Here is a 27,488-nt window from a genome sequence, read left to right as displayed (position 1 = left end):
AATTTTTTTTTTTTTTTTTCCATATTACAGAGCTAATTAAATTACTCCACAATGTCCTCTCAATTATTTGGTTCCTCAGAAAAAGTACAAACAAAAAAAATAATTAAAAAAATAAAAAAACAAAAGACTTACAGCACTGTAACCACTAGTAGCCACACGCAGAGGACCAAAGATCCGAATCCCTTTCCGTCAAATCTAACGGCTCCGTTCTCGTCCGCGGTCTGATCCGCTGGATCCTCATCCGGGGAATTGGCCGGCGAGTCCGCACTGTCAGCCGGCGACGAAGCTGCCTTCTTCTTCTTCTTGCTACTCTTTGGCGCGTCAGCTGCCTCGTCAGGCGACGGCGCCGGAGCCGGAGTCGGGGCCTCGGCCTTGAACAGCTCCTTCGGCAGCAACACCTTGTTGATCGTGTAGATCGCAAGGGGATCCTCGTCGAGAAGCGTGCCGGTAATCTTCGCCGTCACGATCTTTGTCTGCAGCGTCACGTCCTCGCCGTCGTTCTGTACCGTGAAATCGAACTTCTTCGCTCCGTCGGTGGCCAACGTGTTCATAACGCCGTTGTTGGACTTCAGCGTCGCCATGGATTGGTACACCGGAACGCCGTGGTACTCGAGCAGCGACGTCTTCCCGCTGGCCGTCAGGTTCTTGTACTTCGGCAGAAACGCCTTGAACACGTCGTCGACGGGGCAGAACACCGTCATACCTCCGTCAACCCCGTCCTGAAATGTCTTCTCAGCGTCGGGGATGGTCAGCAGCGTGTCGGCGAAGACCTTGCAGCCGTGAGCGGACATGGCGGAGGTGAGGTTTACGGCAGCGGGGCCCGGAGTGGGAGCTGCGGCCACTTCGGACGGGAGGATCTTGCTGATCTGGATGACGGAGATGTTATATTTGATTCCCTCCACGCCCTTGACGAAGTAGGCGTCGATTAGTTCACTGTTCTCGGGGGCAAAACCGACTTTTCCACCTTTGAGGTCAGTGATGTTGACGAAGCCGGTGGAGCCTGGAGCGGAGCCGGTGGCCTGGAAGAGCGTGGCTGCTAAGGCTGTGCCGTTGGTGATCTGGTGGAGCTTCTTGGCGTCGAAGTAGTCCAGGAGGACGTGTAGAGAGAGGACGTTCTTGAGGGAGTAGAGCGGGAGGTGCTTGGCGAGGAGGGAGGACATGGCGGCATTGTCAACGGCGCAGACGGTGATGGTGGTGCGTCGGTTGATCTCACCGGCGAGGTGAGTCACCGTCAGGTAGTGGTTGAAGGTAGAGAACTCCGGGAACTTGGCCAGGATGCGCGTGATGTTGTGCGCGTGGGCCGTGGCGAAGAAGGCCAGGACGAGGAGGAGAAGGAAAGGAAGAGTTCCGGCGGTCCTGGCCGGATATTGCCGGAGCTGCATTGTCGCTTTTGGATCGGGGAAACGCTGCGTTTCGGAGATGAGAAGTGCGAAGCTGAACTGTGATATCTGTGTGCTTTTAGGGAGTACAAAGGAAAGAGACAGTGGAAATAGAGTGAGAGCACGAAGAGAAATGAGGCTCGGGGTGTCGTTAAATTACAGGCGAGCCACTGTGTTTGGCGTGTGACGATTGTGTTGGCGTTAGGGACTTCGTTGTTTCACGATCACACGGGGCCTATTTATGTTTGTCTCTTTTTGGGGTTAAGTGATATTTGCGCTTTGGTTTTGATTAATGATTATACATAATTTAAATTAATCATTTTAGGGGTTAATATGAATTATTTATGTTGGGTAATTGGTTTGTGAGGTGAATTAATATGTCCTTTTGTCGAAGGGAAAAATGATAAGTGTTTTTTTAGATATTATTTTTAGAAAATATAGCATTCTTTGTTAGTTTATTGGTTTGCAATTCTATCAATCTAATCTCTTGGGTATCAAAAGTATCTTAGAGATTTTGGGGCTAAGCTATCTGTCCAAAATAATCTCTATAGAAGGAAATGTTAAGTATTCTCCTAATTCTAGGTGAATATTATTTATTAAAAAAAAAAACCTCTTATTTCTCTGACCTGATTTTTAGAAAATAATATTCACTTAAGACCAGAAAAACACTTAACATTTCCCTAAACTAAATAAGTATTTTTTCCTATATATAATTGGAATAGAGAAATATGCTAGAAATCGTTATTTTTATTCTATAATTATCTTACAATATTGATGCGACAATCACAACCAATTATAAGCGGAAACTAAAAAAAAAAAAAAAAAAAAAAAAGGTTAAGAGAGGAAATTAATTTTTGAGGGTCTATATCATAAAAAGTACATTTTTGGGGGGATCAAAGCCTCCAACCAAGCCTTTGTGCTTACAACCCGCTCTTCAAAAATTTTATTTTCTTTTAATAATGATTGCTCTAAAAGTTAATTAAGACTACTACATTATCATTATGAAATAATTGTAAAGTAAAAATGTAATTAATAGCATTAGTGGATTATAATGGGAGGTTTGCAGTTGCTTTCATGTGTTTATGTTCAACCACTTCGGGTACCTTTTTTTTTTTGTTCTCTTTTTTGAAATTCCTTTCTTTGAATTGGTAAATTGAATCCAATACTTTAGAAAGAGTATACGTAGGATTCTATTCAAATTTATTCTTTGTTCTCTTATTAATATTTAGTTTATTAGCACTATCTTTGTCGGCTTAACTTGAACGTTTAGTTAATGGAGTCCTTACAAATTTATTTATTATTATTATTTTTTTTTTAAAAAAAAACGAAAATTAATTGTGATTCCGTATATAATTAAAGATTAATTAACTCTCAAATCTATGTCGGTTCAAGGAAGATCTCTCTTCTTCAACGAGTAGAGACAAGGAACTCCACGTCCCCACTATGATCCTACTCCCATTAATAAAACATGAAGGGGTAGCCCCATGTGTTGAAAGTGACAAATCTTATTTGTTTAATTCTAAAACTTAATCTTTCACTAATTGGGGCGTCAATGGCGTAATATGCAATTCATAAAGCATATGTATCTGATTTTTTATGTATATTTTTTTAAAAGAGGTGTGATACAGCCACAACTTAAATTTAACTTTGGCCTAATTTCTAGACCAAATGTCTCTCTCTTTCTAGTTTAGGGGCTCTCTCTCTCTCTCCTTCACATGCAGTTTTTTTTAAAAAAAAAAACTTAAGAGAAAAGTTGGGCTAAAGTTGAGTTTAAGTTGTGTCTTTATCATTTTTCCTTTTAAAATATATGTGCTAATAACATGTTTTTATTAAGAATATAGATGAAAATTACATATTTTTAAAATATTTATTAATTTAATAGACTAAATTAAATGAAAGAAAACAAAATTTGGATATGAATCTCCAACAATTTGAACAGCAAAGGTAAGATAACTTTTATGAGGATAGAGATCATGCCAAACTGATCACTTGCTTCGATAATACATAAACTTCTGCATTTATTTGGACCGTTAAATGTAATGGAGGGCTTCAATTTTAAAATTTGAACATCTCATATTTTATAGAATTAAGGGGATCTGAATCCCCTTTATAAGTCTCCTCTATCCCAATAAATGGGTCAAAGTCTGTTAATATAAGTGAGTCTTATAAGAACTCTCACATATTTACTGTTCGAATTGCTACAAATGTAAAAGAGCCTACCCAACAAGTAAGTGTGTTGCTCGAGACGTGTTGGAGCACCGCTAGTTTAATTATTAGTAATTCGAATAACAAAATTGATAAATTTTTAAAAATAAAAAAGAAAGAAAGAAAAAGGGTCCATATGAACCATAAATATTAGACAAAGGTGCAATTACTTGAGCCGGCAAAAAAGGGCGTGCCTTTGTGCAAACAGAACAGCTGCTTAACTTGGTGAATAATCTAATGAAGCTTTGAGAGATGAGTAAAGAAGCCGTTGTGAAAGCTAATCACGTGGCTTTTCCATCTTTTTTATCAGAAAAACACAGAAAAGGAGTGCTTATAGAATACACCAAGCCCACACCGCAAGAATGGTATATCAGCTGATCAACACCGCTGGAAAGTGGGTTCACTGTGGGTTCGAAAGAAGATTATGGGACCCATTTACCTTCTGACAAAGATCGTCTGCTGTGTGCTCTTTGTACAGCCTTTTATGACCCAAACATAAAAAACAAAAGAAATCACTACCGTTAAACTATTTTTTTATTTTTTATTTTTGTAAGAATCTTGGCACCGTTGATTTGTACAGCCTTTCATACACCAACCGCTAGATAAAGAATCTTGGCACCGTTGATCTGACTGACTAGTTGTCAGACTGGTTTGTCGGCGAATCGAAGCCAAATGGCACGAGAGTGGAAAAACTTCAGGTGGGGGCAATTTTGTAGTTTTCTCTCAAACAGGAGGGCTTTTTGAGCCATCTTGTTTGGACATTTGGGTGCAAATCCAAGTATTGCCAGGCTGGGCACAGCGGTACAGAAGAGTGCCACGTGCACAGCTGCTGATCGATCATCTTACGTCGGCAGTATCCTCCACCGACAACGGTTCGTGGCTTGGTTATATTAACTTAATTAATTTAATTAGATAATAGAATTACAAATTCTAGATTAATTGATGACTATGACAAAATTATAAAATCGGTGGAGCCAAGGTCTTCAGAGTCATTCATGTTTGTTTTGTTTAAGGTTTATGCAAACAATTGGACAAGGACTAATTATTTTTTTAGAGGTAACTTAGAGTCTTGTTTGGCCCTATGATTTCTTAGGCCTTTTAAACAAAATATGAATCATTTAAAAGTGCATTTGAAAACGTAATCTGTGAAGTAGGTTTAATACCAAATTATACAAACCTCAAGGAAAATTCGTTCTCGAAAACTAACTTGCAAGATAATAGTGCTCGAGAGCTTATATACACGGTAAAACTGCATTTAATCAATATGGGATACTTAAGATCGTAACAATATATTTCATATTGATGAGCTTTCCAAGTCAGCGATGACACTACAAGCCTAACCCAAAGTATTTGACATTGCCGCAAAACCAATTAGTTGTTCGAGAAATGTTTGGTTTCTATTTTTTCTTATCTCTTGCAAGTAAATAATCTATGAGACCTACAAAGAAGTAGGTTGTTACATTATGTGAGCAAAATAATTTAATAAAAAATTACCTGTATCCGGTCTTTGGGGTGCTTAGCTGATCAAGCAATGCAAAGATTTTAGAATACAATAAAAAATAAAAAATAAATAAAAAAGTTGAAGTTGTCTCTTTGGTAATGCATCTATATGGCATTTTGAATGAAGTTTGGCATTTTATTAGTAGTGGAACACGTGACAGAACAATAACCCTTAAATAGAAAATGACCGACCTAGATCTAAAATTTCAGAAATTGAAATTCCCCTAAGAATTTCAGTGAATCAAAATCCTTCTCTATGAGGGTTGCTCAAATTGCCTACAATTTGATTAGCGAATTGAAGAGGATTATGCTTATCCCATTTTTCTTTAAGAATAAAGATAGACTTATAAAGAATAATGATATGAAGAAAAAAAACAACAACAACAACAAAAACACAACAACAATGACAAAAAAAACTTCAACAGTCTATTTATCTTTTACAAAGTCTTCTTATGTTGTTGTATTATCATGGTGGTAAGCACATTCACAACCAATTTTCATGCACATAGTCAAACCAACCGAAAAGTGGAAAATGACTTCTAAAGCTATAGTTAAATAAATTCTAGAAGATAGCTTATGAATTAAATTTTCAATTCATACTTGCTGCTTTGGTGGGTGGTGGGTGGGATATGTAAATTCATTCCAAGAATTTTTTTTCTTCTTTATTTTAAATTCTAACATCAATAACCAGCGCTTGATCATCTAGAATGAATGATGGGAAAGAGTGGGATCCCCCATGGTTTTTCATTTTAAAACAAAAATATTAACAAACAATTCAATCACAACGTGTGAATGAATGCAGGAGGATTCAAGCATAGTTTGTGTACAAAATTCTTTATTATTGTTGATAAATTAAAACTCTTGAATGACCTGCAGAAGAAACAAGTTAAATATCCTGAGCTCCAAAACTTAGATGAACTAGTAGACTCTGTTGTTTTTACCTATGGCATAAACACATTCGTTCTATTTGTCTGATGATTGATTTTTGATACGTAGTTCATACACTTTAATGGGGATGATGTACTAGCCAAAAGAAAAGGAAACTTCTGTTTCATTCAATTCTAAAGTGCTTACACCATCACAGCACCTCGAGATGGACCAGAGTTCACTAAACACTAGTTGAAATGTCCTTATTCTGAATCAATTCTGATATCAACAATCTCCAACATCAACATGTTCTCTGCCAAAGAGTTCTATCAACCACAGTTTCATGCCTTCTAATATATAAATCACAAAAGTTCGTGTCATATTAAGCTCATCAAGGGACCTAGCGGCTAGCACTCCATTGTAAATCACCAGGTGGGCAATAGCCCTACACCCAAGGCTTCCCTAAGCAACACAAGGGAAATCAATCTAGAATGGTAACATATGTAATGCTATACAAGGACTGAGTCATGACAAAATCTGTAGAAGCTGATGCCACTCTTTACACCTATTTATCACACTTATTTTACACCGGTTGATATGGCATTTTTAAGTGGCTTCTCATGTCAGCCACTAAAAAAAAAACAAATTAGCCACTTAAAACACGTTATATCACCCGGTATGAAATGGGTGTGATAAATAGGTGTGAAAGAATAGCATAACTCTTGTACAGTAGCTACTGTAAAGCCCATTTATAAGGTTCCTCAATGTAAGACCTTACTCTTCAACCAATGAGGCACCAATACCAACCAACATGCCAAATCTTTCAACTCCAGTAAACTGCAGAAGAAACCTTCCCATATCGTATCCACAGCTGCTCACTAGACTAAGATTGAGATGAAATTCAGCAATACAACTGATAACAATCTTCTAATCAGTTCTCTTTTCCTTGGGTACAAACGCTTCCTGTTATATGTGCATAACCTTTTCTACTGAATATAAATATATGCGCATAACCTTTTCCTTTGTCATTGATTGTCTACCAAAGTAATACAGAGACACCACTTCAAAACGAAACTACATGAATTGGCTCATAACAGAAAAACTTAGTTTGGCTCCCCTAGGAGGAGGCTAGGACCATTCAAGTGTGGCCAAAAAAACAACAATATCCTATGTCCAGTCAACTCAAATATCTTAAAACATTAACATCAACCATCAACGTGTAAGGGTCTTTCCTAAATTCCCATTATATCTCGTGCAAATCAATAATCTACTACAAAATGAAGAATTTCCATAATTCGATTAAAACTCGAACATAGTGGCACAGCAAAAACAGCAATTCATTATACAAATTTCTTCCTTTTATGACTAAGTACATTGAACTGTAAAAATCTATAACACTTGATTCAAAACAAATTACAATTGGCTACAAAAGCTATAAATGAGAACCAAATGGCCATGGGTGTTGAATTAAAGAACTTGCCTATCAGCAGCATCAGCAACAATGGGCAATCGGGGCAACTGACCCAGCAAGCAAGAAGAAGACCCATAAATCAAACAAACCAGAAGGAACAAAAAGACAGTGCTGTCCAAGCTCATCAACAAATCTAGGCCCAACCCACCTTTGGGATTGAAGCTCCTCTCCAGAAGATCAGGAAAAATCAGCAGCACATCAAGCACAACAGCTTGCATGGTATTGAACCTCACGTATCTACTAAAATTGGGGTTCCTCACAACCACGAAGTAAAGGGTCAAGAAAACCAAAAACCCATTAAAGGGGAAGCTCTTAAAGACCCTAATAGCTGGTACCAAAGGTTCGATGAGAGCTTGCATGGGAGCGAACTGGGTTATAACATACTTTCCATACTGTATGCCATCAAAGAAAGGGTAGAAGTAACACACGGCTGAGATTAAGCGGTCGGGGACGTCAGCTGAGTTACTGCCGTTGGATTGAACAGTTACTTTTCTTCTAGTTCTGGGTTTGGTCGTGAAGTTGGTTGGAGTGAGATAAGGTGGGTGGGTGAAGAAGGAGGATTTAAAGTAGGGCGAGTGAAGGCGCTTGAGAGCTGGGTTTGGTGGGTAGAGAAGGTTGCACATGGCGGCCATGTGCTTGAGAGTTTTTTGAGGATTGGTTTGTGATTACGAAAGGAGGAAAGAGCAAAACTTTCACACAGAGAAGATCCAGAAAGAAAACTGAGAAATATATATATATATATATATATATATATATATATATATATATATCTCTTTTCCAAAGATGAATATACTTGGACCGTTTATTTTAAAATGAACATTGAGATCGTAACAACACGTTAAAAAAAGAAGAAGTGATTATTATTATTAATATTATTTCTGAGCAAATACACAAAAAACAAAAGAAGAAGAGTAAACAACCTTCTAAGTGGAACCTTTCTTTTCATTTTTAGGCAATTCTACAGCCACAATAAGTTCCAAGAAGAATTTTAAAAATATCTCTTCAAAATATAACTCAATTGATAGACTGATATAATTTTAAAATTTATTTTTGATTTTATGATCTATGAATTGAAAATAAAAAAACAATGATATGCAGGAAAATAAGATATGAAGAAAAAAATATAAGCGAATATCAAAACTTAAGACACTCAAAACTATTTTACGTTGATATTATTGCTCTTTTATATAGGAATGAAAGATAAACCGACAAACAATAAAAGATCTTTACTTTTTGTAAAGAAAGCTTTTTTACTTTACTTTTGAATAAAGTAAAGTTTATTATTACTTATTTTTAGGTGGCAGAATCTTTGTTGTAAAATTTATATTGTTGCATGTTATTAGCTTGTTGACTCTTTGCATTTTACAAGGTTCCGCCAAGTTTCTCGCATGTTTTATCTCATCCTTCTATTCCGTTGATAAAATTGTGATATTTTATGCAGTCTATTGAAGGCAAAGAGATATGCAACTACATGTTGCACCATAATGAAGTCATGCTCATGGGTCATAATGATGATTTCCTTGATGACAAAAAAATATGCAGGTAACCATTGCCTTCAACTTCTTTAGGGAAGGTCTGGTGCAAAGAATTCCGAGGTAATTAAATGAACTATCAATCTAGCAGAAAACAAAATGGAAACGACATAGATTCATGAGGAAACAAACAAATTTCTAAATTCTGATTTTCAAATTGTTGCAAGTGTAGGCATGGAGGTACGCAATTGGTGGAAGTGCCGATCTGACAATTAATAGCCAAGGGAATGTCTTCATTGCATCTGACAACTTGAAATGGAGAGAAATTATTTCATGGTTCGTATTAGATTTTACAGCATCTAATGGTGTGCATGGTAGACAACATTTACAATATTAGATGCTGTAAAATCTAATTAGAATCCTCCATGTTCTGTGTGAAATTGTAACTAGGCTTGATCACCACCATTTAATTATAATGAGGCTCTGCAAGTCAATGATACAAAACCATATCATTATTATTTATCAATTATAAACAGAACATAGAAGCCATTTTGAATAAACAGTGAGCTTTCATTATACCAAACTATCATGAATTGCCATGAGAACAACACAATTCTTTCTCCTGGTTGGAACACAATGGACCAAATAAGAAAATTCCAAACTAAAAGAGAAAAGCAAGTAAATAGAAACTTAATATCAAAAGAAGTGAAGCCTTCGCCTAACTCAGCTAGTTGGAGTTCTGAAGGACAAGCATCAAGTTAGGATTGACCAGATTCATAGCCAAACTTTACCTGCATCCAAACCCTTGAAACTTATGCCAATGCGTACTTCTTTCCTGGGTGACTAAACATGAATACTCAGAATATGCGGAGTGGAAGAATTGGAATTGGAGGTCAGATGGAGATCTGATGCTGAAAGGGGCTTTATTTACACCTTCTGGGCAAGAAACTCCTGCAAGCTACATAAGAGCAACGAGCAACAACCAAGACCAGCTTCACATATAACAACTGCCACTCCATCTGCCGAAGGTCTTGATTGCCAGAAAGGCAAGCAAGGCTAAAATTTAGGCACTGAAATCCCTAGCTTTTTTCCTCTTTTTTTTTTTTTTTTTTTTTGAGATTTGAATAAAAATTTTGTTGCTTTGAGTAACTGTCCAGTATTATCGAAATTCAGGTCTCCAGATACACTAAATCTGAATAAAAAGGTAGATCATTCAATAAGTTAGCAAGTTACAAACACTTACATAATCCTAGGGAAGTGGGACCACCTTTAGTGAATGGTTAAAAATTGGGTTTAGAGGTATTTTACAAACCTGTGCTCATCTTTCTAACAAAGGGGACAAAGTTCTTCCAGTTTTCAACCCTAAAAATCTTGTCATTCATTCTGAAAAAAGTAAATGCTCTTACAACTGCCTTCGGATGGTAACAGTTTGCATATATTTGACATAATCCAGCCTGCAAGAAAAGGCAACATGTGAAGAGGGGAATCGAAGGGGAGAAGAAAAAAGAGTTAAGACTGAACAAGACACTACCCAAATCAGTGATATTCTATAACTTCAATTACAGAAAATTCATGTCTTATTGGTTATAACCTGATTACAACACAAATAGAGACACGCTGCAGTTTCAAAAATGGGTTACAAAGAATTGAAGGAAGCCGAGAATCATGTCAAGAAAAGAATGATAACCACCTTGTTAAATTGTTCATTGGTATTTCTTCCAATCAAACGTATTGTCCTTTTCTTTGAAACAGTCCGTATCTGCATTGATATTATTGAACTCAATTGAAAGGGTAATGGATATAAAGTTTATACATAAGCAATTGAATGATATGATTGCAGGCAAAAGAAAAAGGATAAGAGAAAAGACAGGTGTATTGCAGGGAAATCAACTAGTCATGCAGTTAACACAGCATTCCCCAAGCTCAGTGGCTCAAAAATGTTTTAAGGCCAGTGTGGGTGTGTGTATACAAATTATAGCCATCCACTTAGATGAATCAGAATCAGAATCAGATAAATGGATGTCAGATTTGTTAGTCAAAACATATTTGAGGAGTTTAGCAACCAAAAAACATTAAACTCAATAGACTTGAATAATAAATTTCTCACAACCAAAGAACAGAAATAGATTTTATGTGTCAGGGAGAAGTCCCATACCTGTTCAAGTAATCCTTCTGGGCTGCAAAGATAGGCTGGTGAGGTTTCACTGTCCAACATTTCTAAGCAGCTATGATGAAAGATTCAAATATGAGCATGCCACAGAAGATTATTATGCATAGTAACAAGAAGCAAGAAAATCCAGAGTCATAAGACTGCTCTATGAACAAAATGCCAGTAAGAAACATAATGTCTAGAATCCTTACGAAATGTGCAATGCAGCACCATGACGAGACAACATCAGAGCAATAGGATCATAACCATCCCTATAAGCAGTGTTGTAGTAACCAGAAGTAAGTTCAGCAGGGTGTGAAAATGTCCAGTACCACCAATATATGCCACCAATTTTAGCCACTAATATAACAGTAGTTCTCTTGTTTTCTTGATACTTCTTCAACATATTAGCTGCCTTTGCAAGAATAGCATCTGCATGCTGAATCAACCTACCACTGTACCATTCCTATGAAAAGTTACGCCACTGTCAGCTTACTTGTGCTCTACATTATACTTGAATCAGATTTCATAATCCTTAGACGCCAGCTAAAAAAAAACAAATCTATGACCTTAATATAAATGTTTTTACCACATGAAGAAAGAAACAAAGGACATATTGCCCAATCACATATCTCAAAAAAAAAAAAAAAAAAAAAAAGTTTTCTTTAAATAGAGTTCTATGGTGAATTGATTTTCTTAGTTTGGAAAAAAATGTCACTTATGATAAACCATACTTCAAATCTACCATTACAGTAGACACCAATGCTTTTTTGCTTTTTCTTCATGCGCACCTAATATGATCCATCAGCCTTCAAAGAAAGTTTGCTTATTCCTAAGTTCACATTAGATCTTTTAGGATTTCGTCTAACTGCTCACACAATACATTTTTTCAAGGCCAAAGTTGCACAAATGCACCCAAATAAAAGTCTTGCACAGCTAACAACACTGAATCCCACCTTTGTTCAAGATAATCTGCGCAACATACAAGGCTTTGACAACAAAGAATTTTGAAATGGAAATATTAAAACAGGCTAGTTTAAATAGGATACATACAAGGAAAAACCGACCATAATCAGAAAGAAAGCCTTCTTCTCCTTCGCCAAAAAAAGGGACCCCAGATGGGAGACTGTTGTAATAGCCAGCATTCTGTGGGCCCTTGTCTCCCCACTGAGGCTTTCCTTCTTGGGCTGCTGCCATCCTCAAGTCCTCCATCCTAAAACAGAACAAGTCTGTCATTAGCAAAATTGAAGATCAATCAACTTACTATTTTCAGGCAGAAGAGTTTTAGCTTACATGTATTTGTCATAACACTGAAATTCACCAATTCCAGGAAACTCCCATCTGCCATCACCAAAAGGATGGGCCGGATACCTGCACACAACAATCCGTATGAAATTCTTATAGACTTATAGTAGCTTCAACTCCATACTTGTGGTTCTATTATAGCTTTACCTAAGTTCTCCGGAAGGACCAAGACCGACACTTATCTCCTCTATCACATTTCCAATGAAGGAGTCAAATTTGTTAAAAAAACTGAACATAAAGTCTTCATAACACTGGATGGCAGTCCGGCCACAAAACAGAGGAATTTGGTCCACTCCTAATGTAAGATAAGCATCATTGGAAAATCCATTTTGGTCTTGATAGTATATATCTTTATTGTGTTCACCAATCTGGAAAAGAGAAAATAAAAGAATAAAAAGCATTAGCTTCTGTAATCTAAGTTCAGGTCCCATAGCAATAACATATGCTAAAGGCCCAATTTATATCTCTTCTACCTCTTCATTTAAAACTTCATATACATCCGAAAACAAAATCAAGTCCACTAAAAGGAACACAGAAGAAAAAATAACATGGGCAAAAAGGGATCCTAAAGAAAAATGATGACATTGGATTATCTATAACCATTCTTTGTTGCTGTCCGAAAATTAAACCAATAACTCTTAACAACTTTGGTACAATGGATCATGAGATCCCACTGGTCTAATAACTTTGACTTAAGGAAATTTAAACATCAAACTGTCAAATAGGGCCATGATTACCGGTATGAACCAGGCGGAGGAACTTACATTAAAGTTGAGTGACAAATTTTAACAACAAACCTCCAGAATCCACAGGGGAAGACTAACACCTCCACTTCCACTAGATGATGTACGCCTGTTTGAGTGAAAAGACAAGGCAACGTGCAACTTCAACCCCATTTGAGATATCAGTTGGAAAAGCTCCTCATAGAGAGACCAATTGTATGCAAGAGGAGAGAAACGCTCTACAATTCCCCACCAAACCTCAACTGCAATTCCATGGACACCTGCCAACTTGAGTGCTTTTAGAGATACAGTTATGGCCTTGATTCTGAAAAAAAAAAAAAAGGAGGAATATATAAAATATTTCTCTGTCACTGATGAAATTCTAAAGAAAACCTTAATATAAGATTATAACGAGAGAAATCAAAGAACATGAGCTTGTGAATTAAATTTGAAAGAGATCAAGATAGGTAACTAAAGCCTATTAGAAGAACATCCTCTTTTTCTTTTCTTTTTTTCCTTTTTTTTTTTCGTTTGGATAAGTGGACATCCTCTTTTTATTTATAGAAAATAAAACTAATATCGAGGGCTCCTCCTACTTTATGCAGAGGCATACGGATACAAATCTAAAATAAAATTCACCCTTAAATACTAGCTTGTGAAGGGTGCCCAAGAGTTTATATATACATGGTTAACATTACATGAAGCCGATGTGGGACAATTAGGATGGTAACATACCACCATGCTGGTAGCCCATTCTTTTTTAGCGATAGCACTCTATCAATATTCAATGATTTAACACTATGCTCATACATAATACTAAGACATTTTGATTCAGCCTATAGGTTGCCCCCTTTAGGACTCGGCCACAAAGTCGTAACCCATTCAATCCCATACCCGACAAGCTCCATCCGATCTTATACTCGACGTGTTGATTGTTCTAATATCAAATGATACAAACTTCAAAACTCACCTTGAAAATCTGTTTACAAAGAGAGGATGTCCAAGAGCTTATATACACATGGTTAAAATTACATCTAACCGATGTGAGACACTAAAGATTGTAATACATGTCATATTAGAAGTCATTCAAAATTAAAATAAAGATTAAGAATGAGAATAGGAAAATTGAAGTTACGACATGGGTGCACCGCAGATATGTGCACATGCGCATACACACAAAATCAATTTGTATCCAATATCTCACAATTAAAAGGCATAAAACTTACTTTCTGATCCTTGGACTCCCAGAAGCATCAATTCCAAATGTGTCAGCAGGCATCATCACATATAGGGGGACCCTCTTTTGTCTAGATGATTCCAACATCGTGGATCCTGATTTCTCTCGGTCATCCATGCTGCAAGACATATATCATGTAGTATTCAGTGTAAGGATCTTCTCAATTCACTTTACTTTGTACGTCTGCAATCAAACAGCAACAAAACACTTGTAAATTGTTTCCTAGAAATTCCATTCGGTTGCCTAACAAAACAATAGATTTTTCGGAGCTTGAAACTAGTACAACTATTTAGATTACTTTAGGAGAGTATCCGATTTTCAAGCTTAATCCTATTTAATTTTCACCACCAAATGCATATGGTACTATGGAACTGGTGTTTTCCTTTTTGTCTAATCTCCTCTTTCTTTTCCCATCTCAATAAATCTAACACAAAGCTTAACAAAGCTAGGCAGTTCAATTATTCAAACCAAACAAAAAAAAAAAAACATTTTCATTTCTTTACCTACGTTTTCTCAGCAACCAAACTGAGCCTAACACCAACATTACCTAACTTTAGCCGAATTTCCCCCTCTAGTTTCAGAAACCAAAACCAGCACAACTCACACTTAAGTCGAAAACTTTCCTTCCTTTTTTCTTTTTCCTCAGGAAGCATCAGAGATTACGTAAACTCAAAACATTATCTTCTTTTCCTGTCAGCCAAACAGATTTTAGAAGCAAACAAAAAGAGAATAGAAAGAAAGTAAGTGTGCGGTGACCTGAGAATGCAGGTTCTTGTACCAGCAACAGATGGCCATCGAGTACAACAGAGGCCGTTTAGGAGCAGAGGAGTCATCGAAACGCTCCGGAGATTACTCAGAAAGATTCTATTTTCATGGAAAGTCGCTTCTCTGAAACCGTAGCTTCTCCTTCCCGTGCACTTGCACGCCACTCCTCCACTCTCAATCATTCCCATTGATCTTTTGCCAGTTGCCACCCGCGCACTGAGTACTTAGAATATCTAGTACCATTTTATACGCCAAAATGTCATCGTGGATTTTTTTTTTTTTTTTTTTCTAAAAGTAAGAAATGTATTTTGATTGATTTAAATGGTGTATACTTTAAAATTATTATATTAATTAAATGATTATATATATATATATATATATCAAACGACCAGCAGCAGAAAAAAAAAATACATCAAACGAAAAGACTCTACATGTGAAGATTGTCAATTTTATACTAATTATTGTGTGTCCGACGTGGAGCTGGCTTATCCAAAAAGGATAAGAACGCAAAAGAATCAGGGTCGCTATTCTTACAAGTAGTCATACATGATTTAGGCCTCAATCAGCCTTTATATATCAGGGTCGCTATTCTTAGTTTTTGAGTTTTGTAAATACACTAATTTTAAATATCATCTCTCTCGCCACAGAGTGCATTAAACATCTGAAAATTTTGTTCTAAAAGTTAGTTCTCAAATTATATGTTACTATACTATGAGTTTGTAATACATTTTTTTAAATATAATAAATTTTATAAACAGTGTCCTCAAATGGTAGCTCAATCGACTAAAAACTACGCCTTATAAAGCGGAGGTCACTAGTTTGAATATTTCCTCCCCTCTTGTGTGGACATGTCAAATAATAAATATCATAAACAGTAACAGAGGGAGGGGGGACTGACCGCCCCCAAAAGAATAAGTAAAATAAATAAAGTTTTAATTTTAGTCATTTGGGCCCAAAAAATTTTTTTTGCCCTATTCTTAATTTTTTTGGGCCATACCCATTATTATTATTTTCTTTTTGGCCCTTACTTTCAAATGCGCACTTTTTTGACCCTTACAGTACTCTTTAGTTCATAAATAATAATAATAATAAAAAAAATCTAAAGAACCAAAAAAATAAAAAATAAAAATTGGCTGGCCCCCTCCCATAAAATTTCTTAGTTCCGTCTTTACTTATGAGATTGTGACACATCATTTGAGAACTAACTTTTTGAAAGAATATTTGGAATGTATAGCACTTCTCATGTAGAAATAACAATTCATATCTGCTTACTGGATTTGTGCCATTTAGAGACGTTGTTATTAGACTATAAATTAATAATAACTCAACTTATTTAATTAAATAGATTAAATAATTTGACCATGACTCATTAATTTCATACTAAGTTTATGTCGAATTCGTAAATCTTGTAAAAAAATTTTAATTTTATTGCGCTTATTGAGTTCGAATGGTGTAGTATCTAATTAACATATGGCATAGTTGTGGTTGGTGACCCATGGTCACATCATGGGTCTGTGACCATGGGTCTAGTGACTTTTGTTGGCTTTATATTTTGATTTGAAATGTATTTTTGCCTTCTAAAACTTCTTTAGGGGTATTTTGTTTGTTTGTTTTTTTTTTTTTTAAAGGGCAAAAGGCACAATCCTTCTGGTGGATTGGTAGGGGGTTAGACCAATTGAGAAAGATCATAAAGGATTACAAATGGGATGGTAAATTGAGAGAGCTAAATCTAATTTCTTTTATTTTTAAAACACATTATTATTTTTTGAGTCATCTCAAATATGGTATGGCTTTCAAAATTATCGTTGATTTTGAAATAATTATTATTAAGTTTTGATCTATTGATGATTTTAAAAGTCACATTACATTTTAAAAAACTATAATCCTTATTTTAACATTACTCGCTTTTGATGGAAACTACGCAAGGTTTAGCAAAAGTTGTTCTCTCAGAACATTGGTATCAAAAAGAACGTTGTTTATACTAGCGAGGGAGTAATATCCAGTTAGCTATAGTGAAAGAGTAATTTTATCTTTTCACTTTTTGAGGGGACGAAAATAGGTCTACTATAACTAATTGGATATTCTCTAGTTCAAATTGAGTACTCTGGATCCTAATTCATTTTTCTTTATAAAAAAACAACTTGTTATATTTGAAAAAAAAAATTATTATTATTATTATCAGATCATGCCATAAAAAGAAAATACTAAACTGAAACAAATTAAATTCTCAATTAATTCCAACATATTTATCGAACGAACTGATACAAAAATTCCAAATTAATAATATAATAAAACTAAACAAATATCTATCATTCAACAAAAATACAACAATGTCCTAAAAACAATACTGGTGACAACAGCAAATAAATATGAATAATGTGGAAAAAAAGAGAGTAGAAATTTAGAAAGCCAAAGCGGCCACGATACTCAAGCCACTCAAAATGATCCGAGCCCCCCCGTACATTGAATCAGAACCCGAATCATCACCAACCGGACCTTGTGCAGTATCAGGCGACAAACTTGCCGTCGCCGGACTCGGCGGACTACCGCTCGATGGAAGCGTTACCGGTGCCTCACCCGGAGTCGCCGAACTCGATGGAATGCTCGCCGAAGCCTCGGGAGTGGCGGAACTCGCTGGGACGGGAGCCGTTACCGGGGTACTGACCGGAGTGGTGGCCGGAGACGAAACCGGGACAGGGGACGAAACCGGAGGTGACCCATTTGTCGACGGGCTCGGAGTAGGCGAAACAGATGTGGCCGGGGGATTAGCCGGAGATTTGGCAGGTGAAAGCGACGGGGATTTTGCCGGCGGGGTCGACACCGGTGGTGAAACTGACGGGGATTTTGCCGGCGGGGTCGACACCGGTGGAGAAACTGTTGGAGCAGACGTAGGCGGAGAAGTAGTCGGAGAGTTTGAAGTGGGTGTCGAAGTAGTCGCCGGAGAGATGGCAGGAGAAGAGGTCGGAGAAGGGGCCGGAGAATTTGACGGAGAGGGTGAGTTTGTTGGTGTTGGCTTTGGCGAAGGAGCGGGCGCATTGTCTGCTTGTACCACACCGGAGTGTGAGACACACAAAACAAACATAGAAAGTACAACAGCAAGCCTATGCATCATCTTTGGAACTCGACGTGTGAAGAAATCAACCAATCTTTGTGTTTTTAGTGTTCGTGATTGATCTCCGATGAATATGGAAAGGTATCGGAGAAACTGAGAATTATATAGGGAGGGGTTTCGGAACTAAACGTTGTGATTTTTTACAATATGTCAAGGAAAATGTGACCGTTGGGGATGGTGGAGGGGGTATGACAGGCTATAGCGGGTGGAGTTAGCCGTTACTTGGAAGGACGCGACTTGCTGGGCCGGTTAAGTTGTCGGACTCACAATGGTTGACCCATTCACTGGCCTTACCTACCGGTATCATTGAGTGCTTCTATTGCTATTTGTTCTCTTCTGTCTTTTGTAAATAGATTTTCTTAAATTTTAATTAAATACTTTGCTTGTATATAAATAGTTTATATTTTAAAAATAAAAATATTGAAATTATAATAATATAATTTTATCTTGGGTTAAATTTGGATGAATTAATGTTAAAACGAAATGTTGAAGTTACAAAATGTGAAAATAAAAGGGTGTAGCATTTATCACCGGCGGCAATAGTTCAATGGTCCAAAAAAATTCCCAAATACATTAGACACAAAATTAGGGTGAATGTTCAAATTTTTGCAAAGAATAATCACCCACAAAACTTAATTAGTATTAGTCACTTTGGTTTCCACCGATGTCCAATGAAACTGGATTAACTTATGGCTCGACTGGTTTTGACGGTTTTCGTTGTCTAGGTCATTCATAAGCGGTGACCAACAGGTAGATTATACTATGATCATGTTCGACTAGAATAATCACAGTTAGTGTCTTCAACTTATCCTTTTTGTTTTTTGTTTTTTATTTTTATTTTTAAATGGCAGCATTTCTACTCCATTTGTCCACTTGACAGTAGGTTCGTACCTAGACTGGACCCCCACAAGAAGGCTCCAGTAGCCAAACCTGAACCTCATTAGACAATTGATAGAATCACATGCAAGAGGTACGAAGTTCAAGGTTGGGCCCAGAAACTTTAACCTTGCCCACACAAAATAGTAATTTTTGTTTTTTTTTTTGGTATTATTTTTGTCCTATTGAATTACATGATTGCAAGATGTTAAATTTCATAATTTACTTATTACTTTTTTTTGATTTACTTTATGTTATTGTTATTTGTTAACAAAATGTTTCATTATTTCTCAACTATGAGTTATTGAAGCAGATTTACATGTGAGGGCAATAATTTAATAATGCATTACAAGTTTTATTACATAAACTATATGAATGGTAATTTAAAAATTCATTACAAGTTTGGTTATGTAAATTATACGAAATCACGAGAAAATCCTAACTCTCCTTATAAGCATTATACTATTTTCTTTGCTGACTTGATCATTAGAAAGTTTTTTTTCCCTTGGCAAGCTCCGACGAGTCTATGATTGTCTCTGCTTATTTTTGTAGGCGTTCGTTACAATCAATGCATCAATGTTATGATGGCAAACTTAAACTATGTAATTTGGATGTAAGTTTAATATAATAGGCAGGTGATGAGTTATTGGATTGAAGCATGATAAGTCCATACCTTATCATATCATGGTTTTTGCAATTAAACAATTTATACCATGACATGAAATTAATCAATTGACAAGACATTATATTTTTGTTTTGATATGATTAGCAAGAAATTAGTTGAAACAAAATTCAATTCAATCAAGGGGAAAATTTTCAAACCCCTGTGTATTACGGATTGTGCCTTTTAGTGTTAGACCATTGTTTTCAATATTGTCAATTTAAGACTATAGTTTACAAACAAAATTTGAATTTAATATTTCTTCGTTCATTTTTCCTGAAATAACAAATAAAGGCTACCCAAAAATATAATTATGTATATCTTATTAAAATGTTTACAAGGGTTAAATTCACTTTACCCCTTGAAGTTTCAAGGGTTTTTCAATTCGAACCATAATGTTTAAAAATTGGCAATGTACCCCTTTAATATTTCAAAAATTTTCAATTCAAACACTCTGTTACTAATTTTCGTCTAATTGAATGGAAATAAAAAAAATGTAGGTAATTACGTAATTTCATAGATTTCTGTCTCCATATCATTTTTTATTTTTTTAGTTGGGAATTATAAAATTATAATTTCACCATCAAACAAAAAATTAAAAATTAAAAGAAAATCCAAAAAAATGAAAACTTGGTTTGGGGGTGACCGATCCGATCACCCCAAGGCGCTTTGTGGGTAGTTTAGTTACCCTCAAACCATTTTTTTTTTTAAATAAATTTTAATTTAAATGTAAAATTGTAATTTTATAAAAACTTTTGTTGGAATTTGTATGAAGGGTTCATTTTGTTGTAGAGACATACCAAAAAAAAACTTATTTAAAAAATATATGAATTTATTTGTTACAAGATAAAATACATTGTTTTTCCTAAAAACAATGTATGGGATTTAAAAAATGTGAAAGGAGCTTTGTTTCTCTTCTACCGTTCCACGGAATTGTTAAACAACACCCCCATCTTAAATAATATTCACTTTTTTTTTAAAAAAAAATCAACATAAAAATATTATTACTTTTTGTTTAATTTTTATTACTATTTAATTAAAAAAATTTACTACAAAATAAAATTATTTTTACTTTTTAATATAATTTTTTCACTTTTCTATATCAATTATTATTATTATTTTACAAAAAGTGTCAACAGTGTCTTGTTTGACAAACACAACCTTAAACTCTCACGAAACCGGGCTTTACCGGTCCCAAACCCGAACAAAGACACGGGTTGAGTATGCGCAACACGCACACACAAGCGCACGTTAGCCAATCGGATTAAGTAGATTACATCATGCAAAAAAGAAAAAGAAAAAGAAATGAAAAACCCAGAAAATTCACACGTTTGCTCACAACTTTCCAGATTAGGGTTTCTCTCTGTCTCGTTCACACACAAAGGCACTGTCTCTATTCTACCTGGTAAGATCTCGTTCCCAATCTACTTGTTTTTGCTTTGGGAAATGCTTCCATTTGATCCCTGAAAGTACTCTTCACAGTAGGCTTCTTTTAGGAAAAAAGAAAAAAGAAAGAAAGAAAGAACGTTTCTGTCAAAAACCCTAAAAGAAACGAAACGAAACGAAACCATGGACGAGGGTGATGGAGGGTACGGAGAGGGTACTGATCAGATGGATCAGTTCCATCGGAACGAGGCGATCTCGGCGGTCGCCGACGAAGGGTTCCTCGGTGAGGAGGACGACGACTATGAGGATTTGTACAACGACGTGAATGTCGGGGAGGGGTTCTTGCAGTCTTTGAAAAAGGGCGAGGAAGTAGGGTTTAGTAATGAGGAAGAGAAGAAGAAGGTAGAGTTACCTTCTCCTAGGGTGGCACCGGAGGTGCACGATGTTTCGATCCCCGGTGTCGTTGAGGGGAGTGGTGGTGAGGCTAGGGTTTCTGGGTATCAGAGTAATCAAGGGTTTAGAGGGAATGAGGTGAAAGGGCCGGTCGGATCGGGTGGTGGTGGGATTAGGGTTCAGTTAGGGCAAAGTGGGATGATGAGTAAGAGTCAGGTGAATGAGGTAGAGGAGCAGAGTGGGAATAATAATAGTAGTTTAAGCGCTCAAGGGATTGGTCGAGGGCAGCTATCACATGGTGGTGGTGTAGGGAATGTGGGGAATGAGGGTTTGGTGAGGCAAAGTGGTGGTGTTGGAGTAGGAGGAGGAGGGAATGTGAATGGGATTGGTGTAAATGGGGTTGGGAATAGTGGTAGTGGTGTTGGTGTTATGGTGGGAGGAGGTGGTATAGGTGGTGGTGTTGGAGGAGGAGGAGGAGGTGGTGGTGGTGGGGGGACAATATTGTTTGTGGGTGATTTGCATTGGTGGACGACTGATGCGGAACTGGAAGCAGAGTTGTGCAAGTATGGACCAGTGAAGGAGGTGAAGTTTTTTGATGAGAAAGCGAGTGGGAAGTCGAAAGGGTATTGCCAGGTTGAGTTTTATGACCCTGCTGCTGCCACGGCGTGTAAGGAGGGAATGAATGGGCATGTGTTTAATGGGAGACCATGTGTTGTTGCGTTTGCATCGCCGTATAGTGTTAAGAGAATGGGGGAGGCTCAGGTGAATAGGAATCAACAGACGACACAGTCTACGCAGGTGAGGAGGGGACCTAATAATGATGCTGGGGGTAAGCCTGGTGGGAACAACATTGCAACAGGTGGGAATTATCAAGGTGGGGATAGTAATAGAGGTTATGGGAGAGGGAATTGGGGGAGAGGTAATGCACAGGGGGGAATGGGGAATAGAGGGCCGGGTGGACCAATGAGGAATAGGGGTGGTGGAATGGGAGGGAGAGGTATAATGGGGAATGGTGGGAATGGGTTTGGTCAGGGTATTGGTGCAACCCCGCCTTTGTTACATCCTCAGTCAATGATGGGTCAGGGTTTTGATCCTGCATTTGGTGGGCCTATGGGGAGAATGGGTAGCTATGGAGGCTTTCCTGGTGCTCCAACGCCTCCATTCTCAGGCATTTTGTCTTCGTTCCCCCCTGTGGGAGGTGTTGGTTTGCCTGGAGTTGCCCCTCATGTGAATCCAGCATTCTTTGGAAGAGGGATGCCCATGAATGGAATGGGAATGATGCCCACGGCTGGTGTTGATGGGCCTAACATGGGAATGTGGTCAGATCCTAGTATGGGTGGATGGGGTGGTGAGGAGCATGGTGGTGGTAGAGCTGGGGAGTCTAGTTATGGGGAGGAAGCTGCATCCGACCATCAATATGGTGAGGTCAGTCATGATAGAGTGGGTTGGCCGAATGCCATGAAGGAAAAAGATAGAGGTTCGGAAAGGGACTGGTCTGCGTCGTCTGATCGAAGGTATCGGGATGATAGGGATCCAGGTTATGATAGGGACATGCCTAGAGAAAAAGATACGGGAAATGACAATGACTGGTCAGAAAAAAGGCATCGTGATGATAGAGAAATTGTTCGAGAGCGCTCTCGGGAGCGTGATCGGGACAGAGAACGGTCTCGAGAGCGTGATCGTGACCGTGAGAGGGATCGTGATAGAGAGCGTGACCGTGACAGATACAGAGAAGACAGAGAGAGGTATACTGATCATCATAGGTACAGGGACCGTGAAGGGGATCATGAGGATGAATGGGAAAGGGGCCGTTCATCTAGGACTCATGGCAAGTCACGTTTATCACAAGAGGAGGAACATCGTTCAAGATCAAAGGATGCTGATTATGGGAAGAGGCGGAGGCTTACCTCTGAGTAACTGAATCTTATGCTTCTTATATTTGGATGCTATCAATCAAAAAAGCAAAAGAGGCAGAAACGAAACAAAAATTCATCATGCTTATTTGGACTCTCCTTCAAGTGGTGTTCATGGGTCCTTGATTTGCTGAACTGCTGTTCTCATGTCATTGCCTCAAATTTCTTGATTGCTTCTTTACCACAGAAGTGTGCGCCAAGAAATGTAAGTACTTAAATTTCAATTTCTTTTTCCTTTTTGCGTGTTATTTGTTGAGGAGTTATGAGTTATGAATTTGCTCTAATTGTGGCATGCATGTGTTGTGCATTCTGTACTTTGTTACTCATACTTTCATGGTTTATGAACCGGTCAAGTTGTTGTGCGTTATAAATATGCTCATATTAATCCTAGTCTCTGCTTCTTGGAGTTTTTGGTTGGCTATTTCTTCTTTACTTTGTGTTGTTTTTCTTACATTTGTATCTGCTATAAGTGCAGAAAAAGTAGTTTGTGGCTTTTGAACCAGTTAAATATTTTGCAATATATACCTATCAATTTTTTTTATTTATTTTTTTTTGGCAATATGCATATCCTGATATTGATGCTAGTCTTTCATTTTGGAAGGTTTTGATGTCATTTTTGTTGTATTCGTATTGTTTTCTGTCACTGCAATAAACTGTTGAAAAAAGTAGTTCTGTTTGTTGGCCTCACAAATCAGACACGTGTCTTTTACTAAATTTTAGTTTGTCTCATCTAGTATCTCAGCTATAATTACTTATCCAACAAAAAAAAAGTATCTCAGCTATGACTTAGAAAGATTGCGCTGTTTGTTAAGTTTGATTTCATCCCAAGCGGCTTTGCTTTAGTTGCTGTCAAGTTAATACATTTTTCAAATGTTTATGCCTTCTTCCGTTTGATAATAAGTACAAATTCTTAAGTTTTGGGTTTAGTTTGGTTAAGTACCTTAATTGTAACGAGTGTTTTATGTAAAATGTTAAAGATATTGAGAGGTTGTTTAAGGTTTCACCGGCATTTATGACTTTATTTTGTTTTCATGTTTTTTCTTTTTTCTTTCCTAATTTCTTTTACCTATTTACTATCATTACATTTATCATTTGGCACATCCCGCACTTGCGAGTTCCTTTTCCTTGTGGCTATAGCCAATTGAACATTTTTATGCACCATAGTTAATTTGGAACAAATATGTCGATCGATAGTTCCAAATTCATAACTTCTACTAGATTGACTTAATTTTCTAATACTTAAAGAATTTAGCATTATTGTCACCAAGGGCAAGGTGATTTGTAAAAATCTTTGTCACTTGTAGAAGCCATGACATCGCTGACTTCAAAATTAGAATATTAAACTTGATAGGTTGTTGAGGAGAAGAAATAATCACACTCATGGAGATTTTAACACAAAATATTTTTCTCTTCTCTTTCCTCTCCGTTTTCTTTGCCTTTCATTGAGGATTGTGTTGGGATTTTGTAAAAAAGGTGAGGGTACATAGAAAACTTGCATTTTGTAAAGAAAGAATATTTTAATGGTATAAAAAAACATAAGAGAAGCTATTCTGGAATGTATTGGAATAGGGAAACAAAAATTTGTTTAGTTCCTTAAATTTAGAGAAAATCTGAGAGAGGCTGCTGAGAGTGCTTAAGGTCTTTCTTGACATCCCTGTTCACATATCACTCAATCAGCTGAAATTAGTCATTAAAGTGAAATTGCCAGTTCAGAATTTTCCATGGGCCGGTTAAGCAGAGTAGACTGGATTTCCATCAGGCTTTATAGAGTAAACCAGAGTAAACATTTTAGTATCAGGTATGTCAACTTAGTTGGCCACTGTATGTAGTATGCTAGAATGGATTCCGAATAAGCTTACTGTGCAGTACAGGTGTCTTATGTCACAGGCTGCCAGTGAAGGCATTACTTTTTATTTGTTGCCAGGCTCTAGCTTCTGTGGAGTGCTTGCTAACATTAATGTTGATCATGGAAGTCAGATCTAGTTAGCATTTTATGCGTTCCTTTGGATCTAGTTGTCCCCATTTTTTCTCGTCTCATAGGCTTGATTCGTTGCGGGGAAGATCATATACTTGTTTTAGCAAAAAGATTTTCTTTCGTTTTTTAATGTGCGTGTTTTTTTTTCCTTCTCCCTTTGTGTGGGTGTGGGTGTGTGTGTGTGTGTTGGGTGGTAATGTTGCTTTTGATTGTAATGTCTATAGTAGATACTCATGCATGTCTTACTAGGACAGATACAGTAAAGCAACTTCATTTTCATTTCTTATGTTTATTATGGGTTAAGACACAGTTGTCTATGGATGTTTCCTATAAACAAGATTTTAGCTATTTTTATACATAATTTCCGACGTTTCTGTGTCTCTTAGCTGAGACATGATTTTTCTATGTCAAAAGGATTTTTTCCCACTGGGACATGGTGGCAATTAATGTGCCAAACTATGATGATTGTTGGTTTGATGTGACAGTTTCAAATTGAAGAATTGCTCATAGTCTGCTTCTGCATTCCCCTGAGTTAAGGTGCTCTGCAATCACATGCAACTTTTCTGGATAGACCAGTCACATGCATGCTTGCACGTGCACACACACACACATTGTTGTTGCTTGTCTTGTTTATTGCTATTTTAAGAATCGGCATGCTAATTGCAAACATTTCTTGCCTAATTCTTTCTTCATAGCTTGAAGGACATTTGATCATGGGGAACCGAAACTTTTCAGCAGAACTCCGGGGTTGCCTTGGAGATAAAAAGAGGGCTTCTAACTTCTACATGGGAGAGACTGCATGGTGTTTACTCTTTTGCCTACATTGATGCTGAAGTCGGAACTTTTCTTTAAGATTTTAGCTTCCTTTTCTTTTATGTTTTAGTTAATTAGCACTTGATGAGACCGATGTTGTGGATGATGTTATGGCTTGACATTGCTGAAGTCTAAAATGTGGCAGATTTTTCTAGACTTGATGTATGAATGGTGATGTAATAGGATTTAGCTCAGAGGATGTTTGTAATGTGCCTGTTCTGATTGTGTAGTTGTTGTATCGTTTTGACCCCTTTTTGTTCCTGAGTATACCATGTTAACCATGCCTTTTTTTCTTTTCTTTTCTTTTCTTGTGAAGATGTAGAGAACTAACCCATTGATTTAAAGCAATCATTTCATTTCAACCCAGAGAATTGTATATTGTAATAGTCTTTGTATATAACTATTAATTGAAGTTGATCAAATTTTGATAATGTGCATACTGTTGCCTCTTTCCTCTTATTTTTTTCCAATGCTATTATGGTATTCTGGTTCTTTTTTCTTCCTTCGTTGAGAGACTTCCATCAGACAGACCTCCATGGATGTGATGTTCACTTTATTCTGGGAATAACTTTGCCAATTTGGAGATCTGACAAAGTAGCATTCTGGTGTGTTGGAACCTGGAATCATATATGGAGATTGCTGTCGCTCCAGTTTTTGTGTACTCTAGATACCAAGGATTGAAGTAATATGCTGTCTGTGTTACTTTTCTGTTTTCAGGCTGTAAAAGAACACGACCAATCTCGTGGTTGGGACTTGCTGTGGATGTCTTATCACCATCCCAACTTGTTGTAAATCTTGCTATTATAATTCTAATTATTCCTTTGATTGAGAGCTCAAATTCGCCAAGGAACGTGTATTGATTCACCTGTTGAATCAAACTAGACCTGAAAATGGATGGTGCTGAGGCATGTGAAATGGTTCTTGGCCTTAGAGGGCCAAGTGCCTTGCCCCGATGAGTAGTTTGTATGGTGTGTCATAATGGATACTTGGTGTGAGCTCTCTTAGTGAGAGGAGACACGTGGCACTCCTTTAAGTAGGAACATTTTATGGCAGCCGTTCACATTTTATAGTAACAATTCACATTTTAGTGACGTGTATGGTAAGAAGTGCAACATAGGTTTTCATGTCGCGGTTTATAAATCTTGTAAATGTTATTTGCTATGCGGCAATTTAGATACTACCCAAGAGAAAGCATTAAGTAAAGAAAGGATAATATTTAAATAGTTGAATTATGGTTGGCTATCATGCTGTCTCCCACATTTCCTTGGAAATGCACCATTAGAGAAG

The 27,488-nt window shown here is 37.0% G+C and overlaps 5 protein-coding genes across 8 annotated transcripts; 1 reads left to right on the top strand and 4 right to left on the bottom strand.

The window, feature by feature from the left end:
- LOC132174700 (fasciclin-like arabinogalactan protein 1) lies at positions 1-1,577 on the bottom strand. The gene has a single exon (XM_059586343.1). The coding sequence runs from the start codon at positions 1,380-1,382 to the stop codon at positions 129-131; it is 1,254 nt and encodes a 417-aa protein (XP_059442326.1). The 5' UTR covers positions 1,383-1,577; the 3' UTR covers positions 1-128.
- A 5,645-nt stretch (positions 1,578-7,222) lies between these two features.
- LOC132175757 (protein TIC 20-v, chloroplastic) lies at positions 7,223-8,127 on the bottom strand. Its single transcript, XM_059587800.1, has one exon. It carries the CDS (start codon positions 8,052-8,054, stop codon positions 7,419-7,421), a length of 636 nt encoding a protein of 211 aa, XP_059443783.1. The 5' UTR covers positions 8,055-8,127; the 3' UTR covers positions 7,223-7,418.
- Positions 8,128-9,561: 1,434 nt separating this feature from the next.
- Positions 9,562-15,296, bottom strand: LOC132174983 (inactive beta-amylase 4, chloroplastic). 3 transcript variants are annotated; one of them, XM_059586763.1, is made up of 11 exons: positions 15,064-15,296; positions 14,297-14,425; positions 13,146-13,395; positions 12,496-12,716; positions 12,337-12,414; positions 12,097-12,256; positions 11,256-11,509; positions 11,050-11,119; positions 10,585-10,653; positions 10,207-10,348; positions 9,562-10,086 (listed from the first exon to the last, which is right to left on the bottom strand). In XM_059586763.1, exons 1-11 carry the CDS (start codon positions 15,258-15,260, stop codon positions 10,064-10,066), a joined length of 1,593 nt encoding a protein of 530 aa, XP_059442746.1. In that variant the 5' UTR covers positions 15,261-15,296; the 3' UTR covers positions 9,562-10,063. The 3 variants fall into 3 exon arrangements, with proteins under 3 accessions (XP_059442746.1, XP_059442749.1, XP_059442748.1); XM_059586766.1 differs by having other exon boundaries at positions 14,297-14,490; positions 15,064-15,155; XM_059586765.1 differs by having other exon boundaries at positions 9,562-10,348.
- A 1,986-nt stretch (positions 15,297-17,282) lies between these two features.
- Positions 17,283-18,434, bottom strand: LOC132175461 (vegetative cell wall protein gp1-like). The gene has a single exon (XM_059587414.1). The coding sequence runs from the start codon at positions 18,182-18,184 to the stop codon at positions 17,474-17,476; it is 711 nt and encodes a 236-aa protein (XP_059443397.1). The 5' UTR covers positions 18,185-18,434; the 3' UTR covers positions 17,283-17,473.
- Positions 18,435-21,012: 2,578 nt separating this feature from the next.
- Positions 21,013-26,495, top strand: LOC132174722 (uncharacterized). 2 transcript variants are annotated; one of them, XM_059586369.1, is made up of 2 exons: positions 21,013-23,618; positions 26,084-26,495. In XM_059586369.1, the coding sequence occupies exon 1, from the start codon at positions 21,291-21,293 to the stop codon at positions 23,415-23,417; it is 2,127 nt and encodes a 708-aa protein (XP_059442352.1). In that variant the 5' UTR covers positions 21,013-21,290; the 3' UTR covers positions 23,418-23,618; positions 26,084-26,495. The 2 variants fall into 2 exon arrangements, with proteins under 2 accessions (XP_059442352.1, XP_059442353.1); XM_059586370.1 differs by lacking the exon at positions 26,084-26,495 and adding an exon at positions 25,874-26,070.
- Positions 26,496-27,488: the final 993 nt, after the last annotated feature.

This window comes from Corylus avellana, chromosome ca3 (assembly GCF_901000735.1).
Source record: "Corylus avellana chromosome ca3, CavTom2PMs-1.0".
NCBI lineage: Eukaryota > Viridiplantae > Streptophyta > Magnoliopsida > Fagales > Betulaceae > Corylus > Corylus avellana.
This window is presented reverse-complemented; position numbering and strand designations above follow the sequence as displayed.

What these genes read in the sequence shown, in the direction of transcription:
- LOC132175461 (XM_059587414.1), bottom strand. Translation starts at nt 18,184, where the DNA reads ATGATGCATAGGCTTGCTGTTGTACTTTCTATGTTTGTTTTGTGTGTC.
- LOC132175757 (XM_059587800.1), bottom strand. Translation starts at nt 8,054, where the DNA reads ATGGCCGCCATGTGCAACCTTCTCTACCCACCAAACCCAGCTCTCAAG.
- LOC132174722 (XM_059586369.1), top strand. Translation starts at nt 21,291, where the DNA reads ATGGACGAGGGTGATGGAGGGTACGGAGAGGGTACTGATCAGATGGAT.
- LOC132174700 (XM_059586343.1), bottom strand. Translation starts at nt 1,382, where the DNA reads ATGCAGCTCCGGCAATATCCGGCCAGGACCGCCGGAACTCTTCCTTTC.
- LOC132174983 (XM_059586763.1), bottom strand. Translation starts at nt 15,260, where the DNA reads ATGGGAATGATTGAGAGTGGAGGAGTGGCGTGCAAGTGCACGGGAAGG. An exon ending in GGGAGTCCAAGGATCAGAAA is followed by an intron (nt 13,396 to 14,296) that starts GTAAGTTTTATG and finishes TTTTTTTTTCAG; the next exon opens with AATCAAGGCCATAACTGTAT. An exon ending in ATTATGGTCGGTTTTTCCTT is followed by an intron (nt 11,510 to 12,096) that starts GTATGTATCCTA and finishes AACTTTTCATAG; the next exon opens with GAATGGTACAGTGGTAGGTT.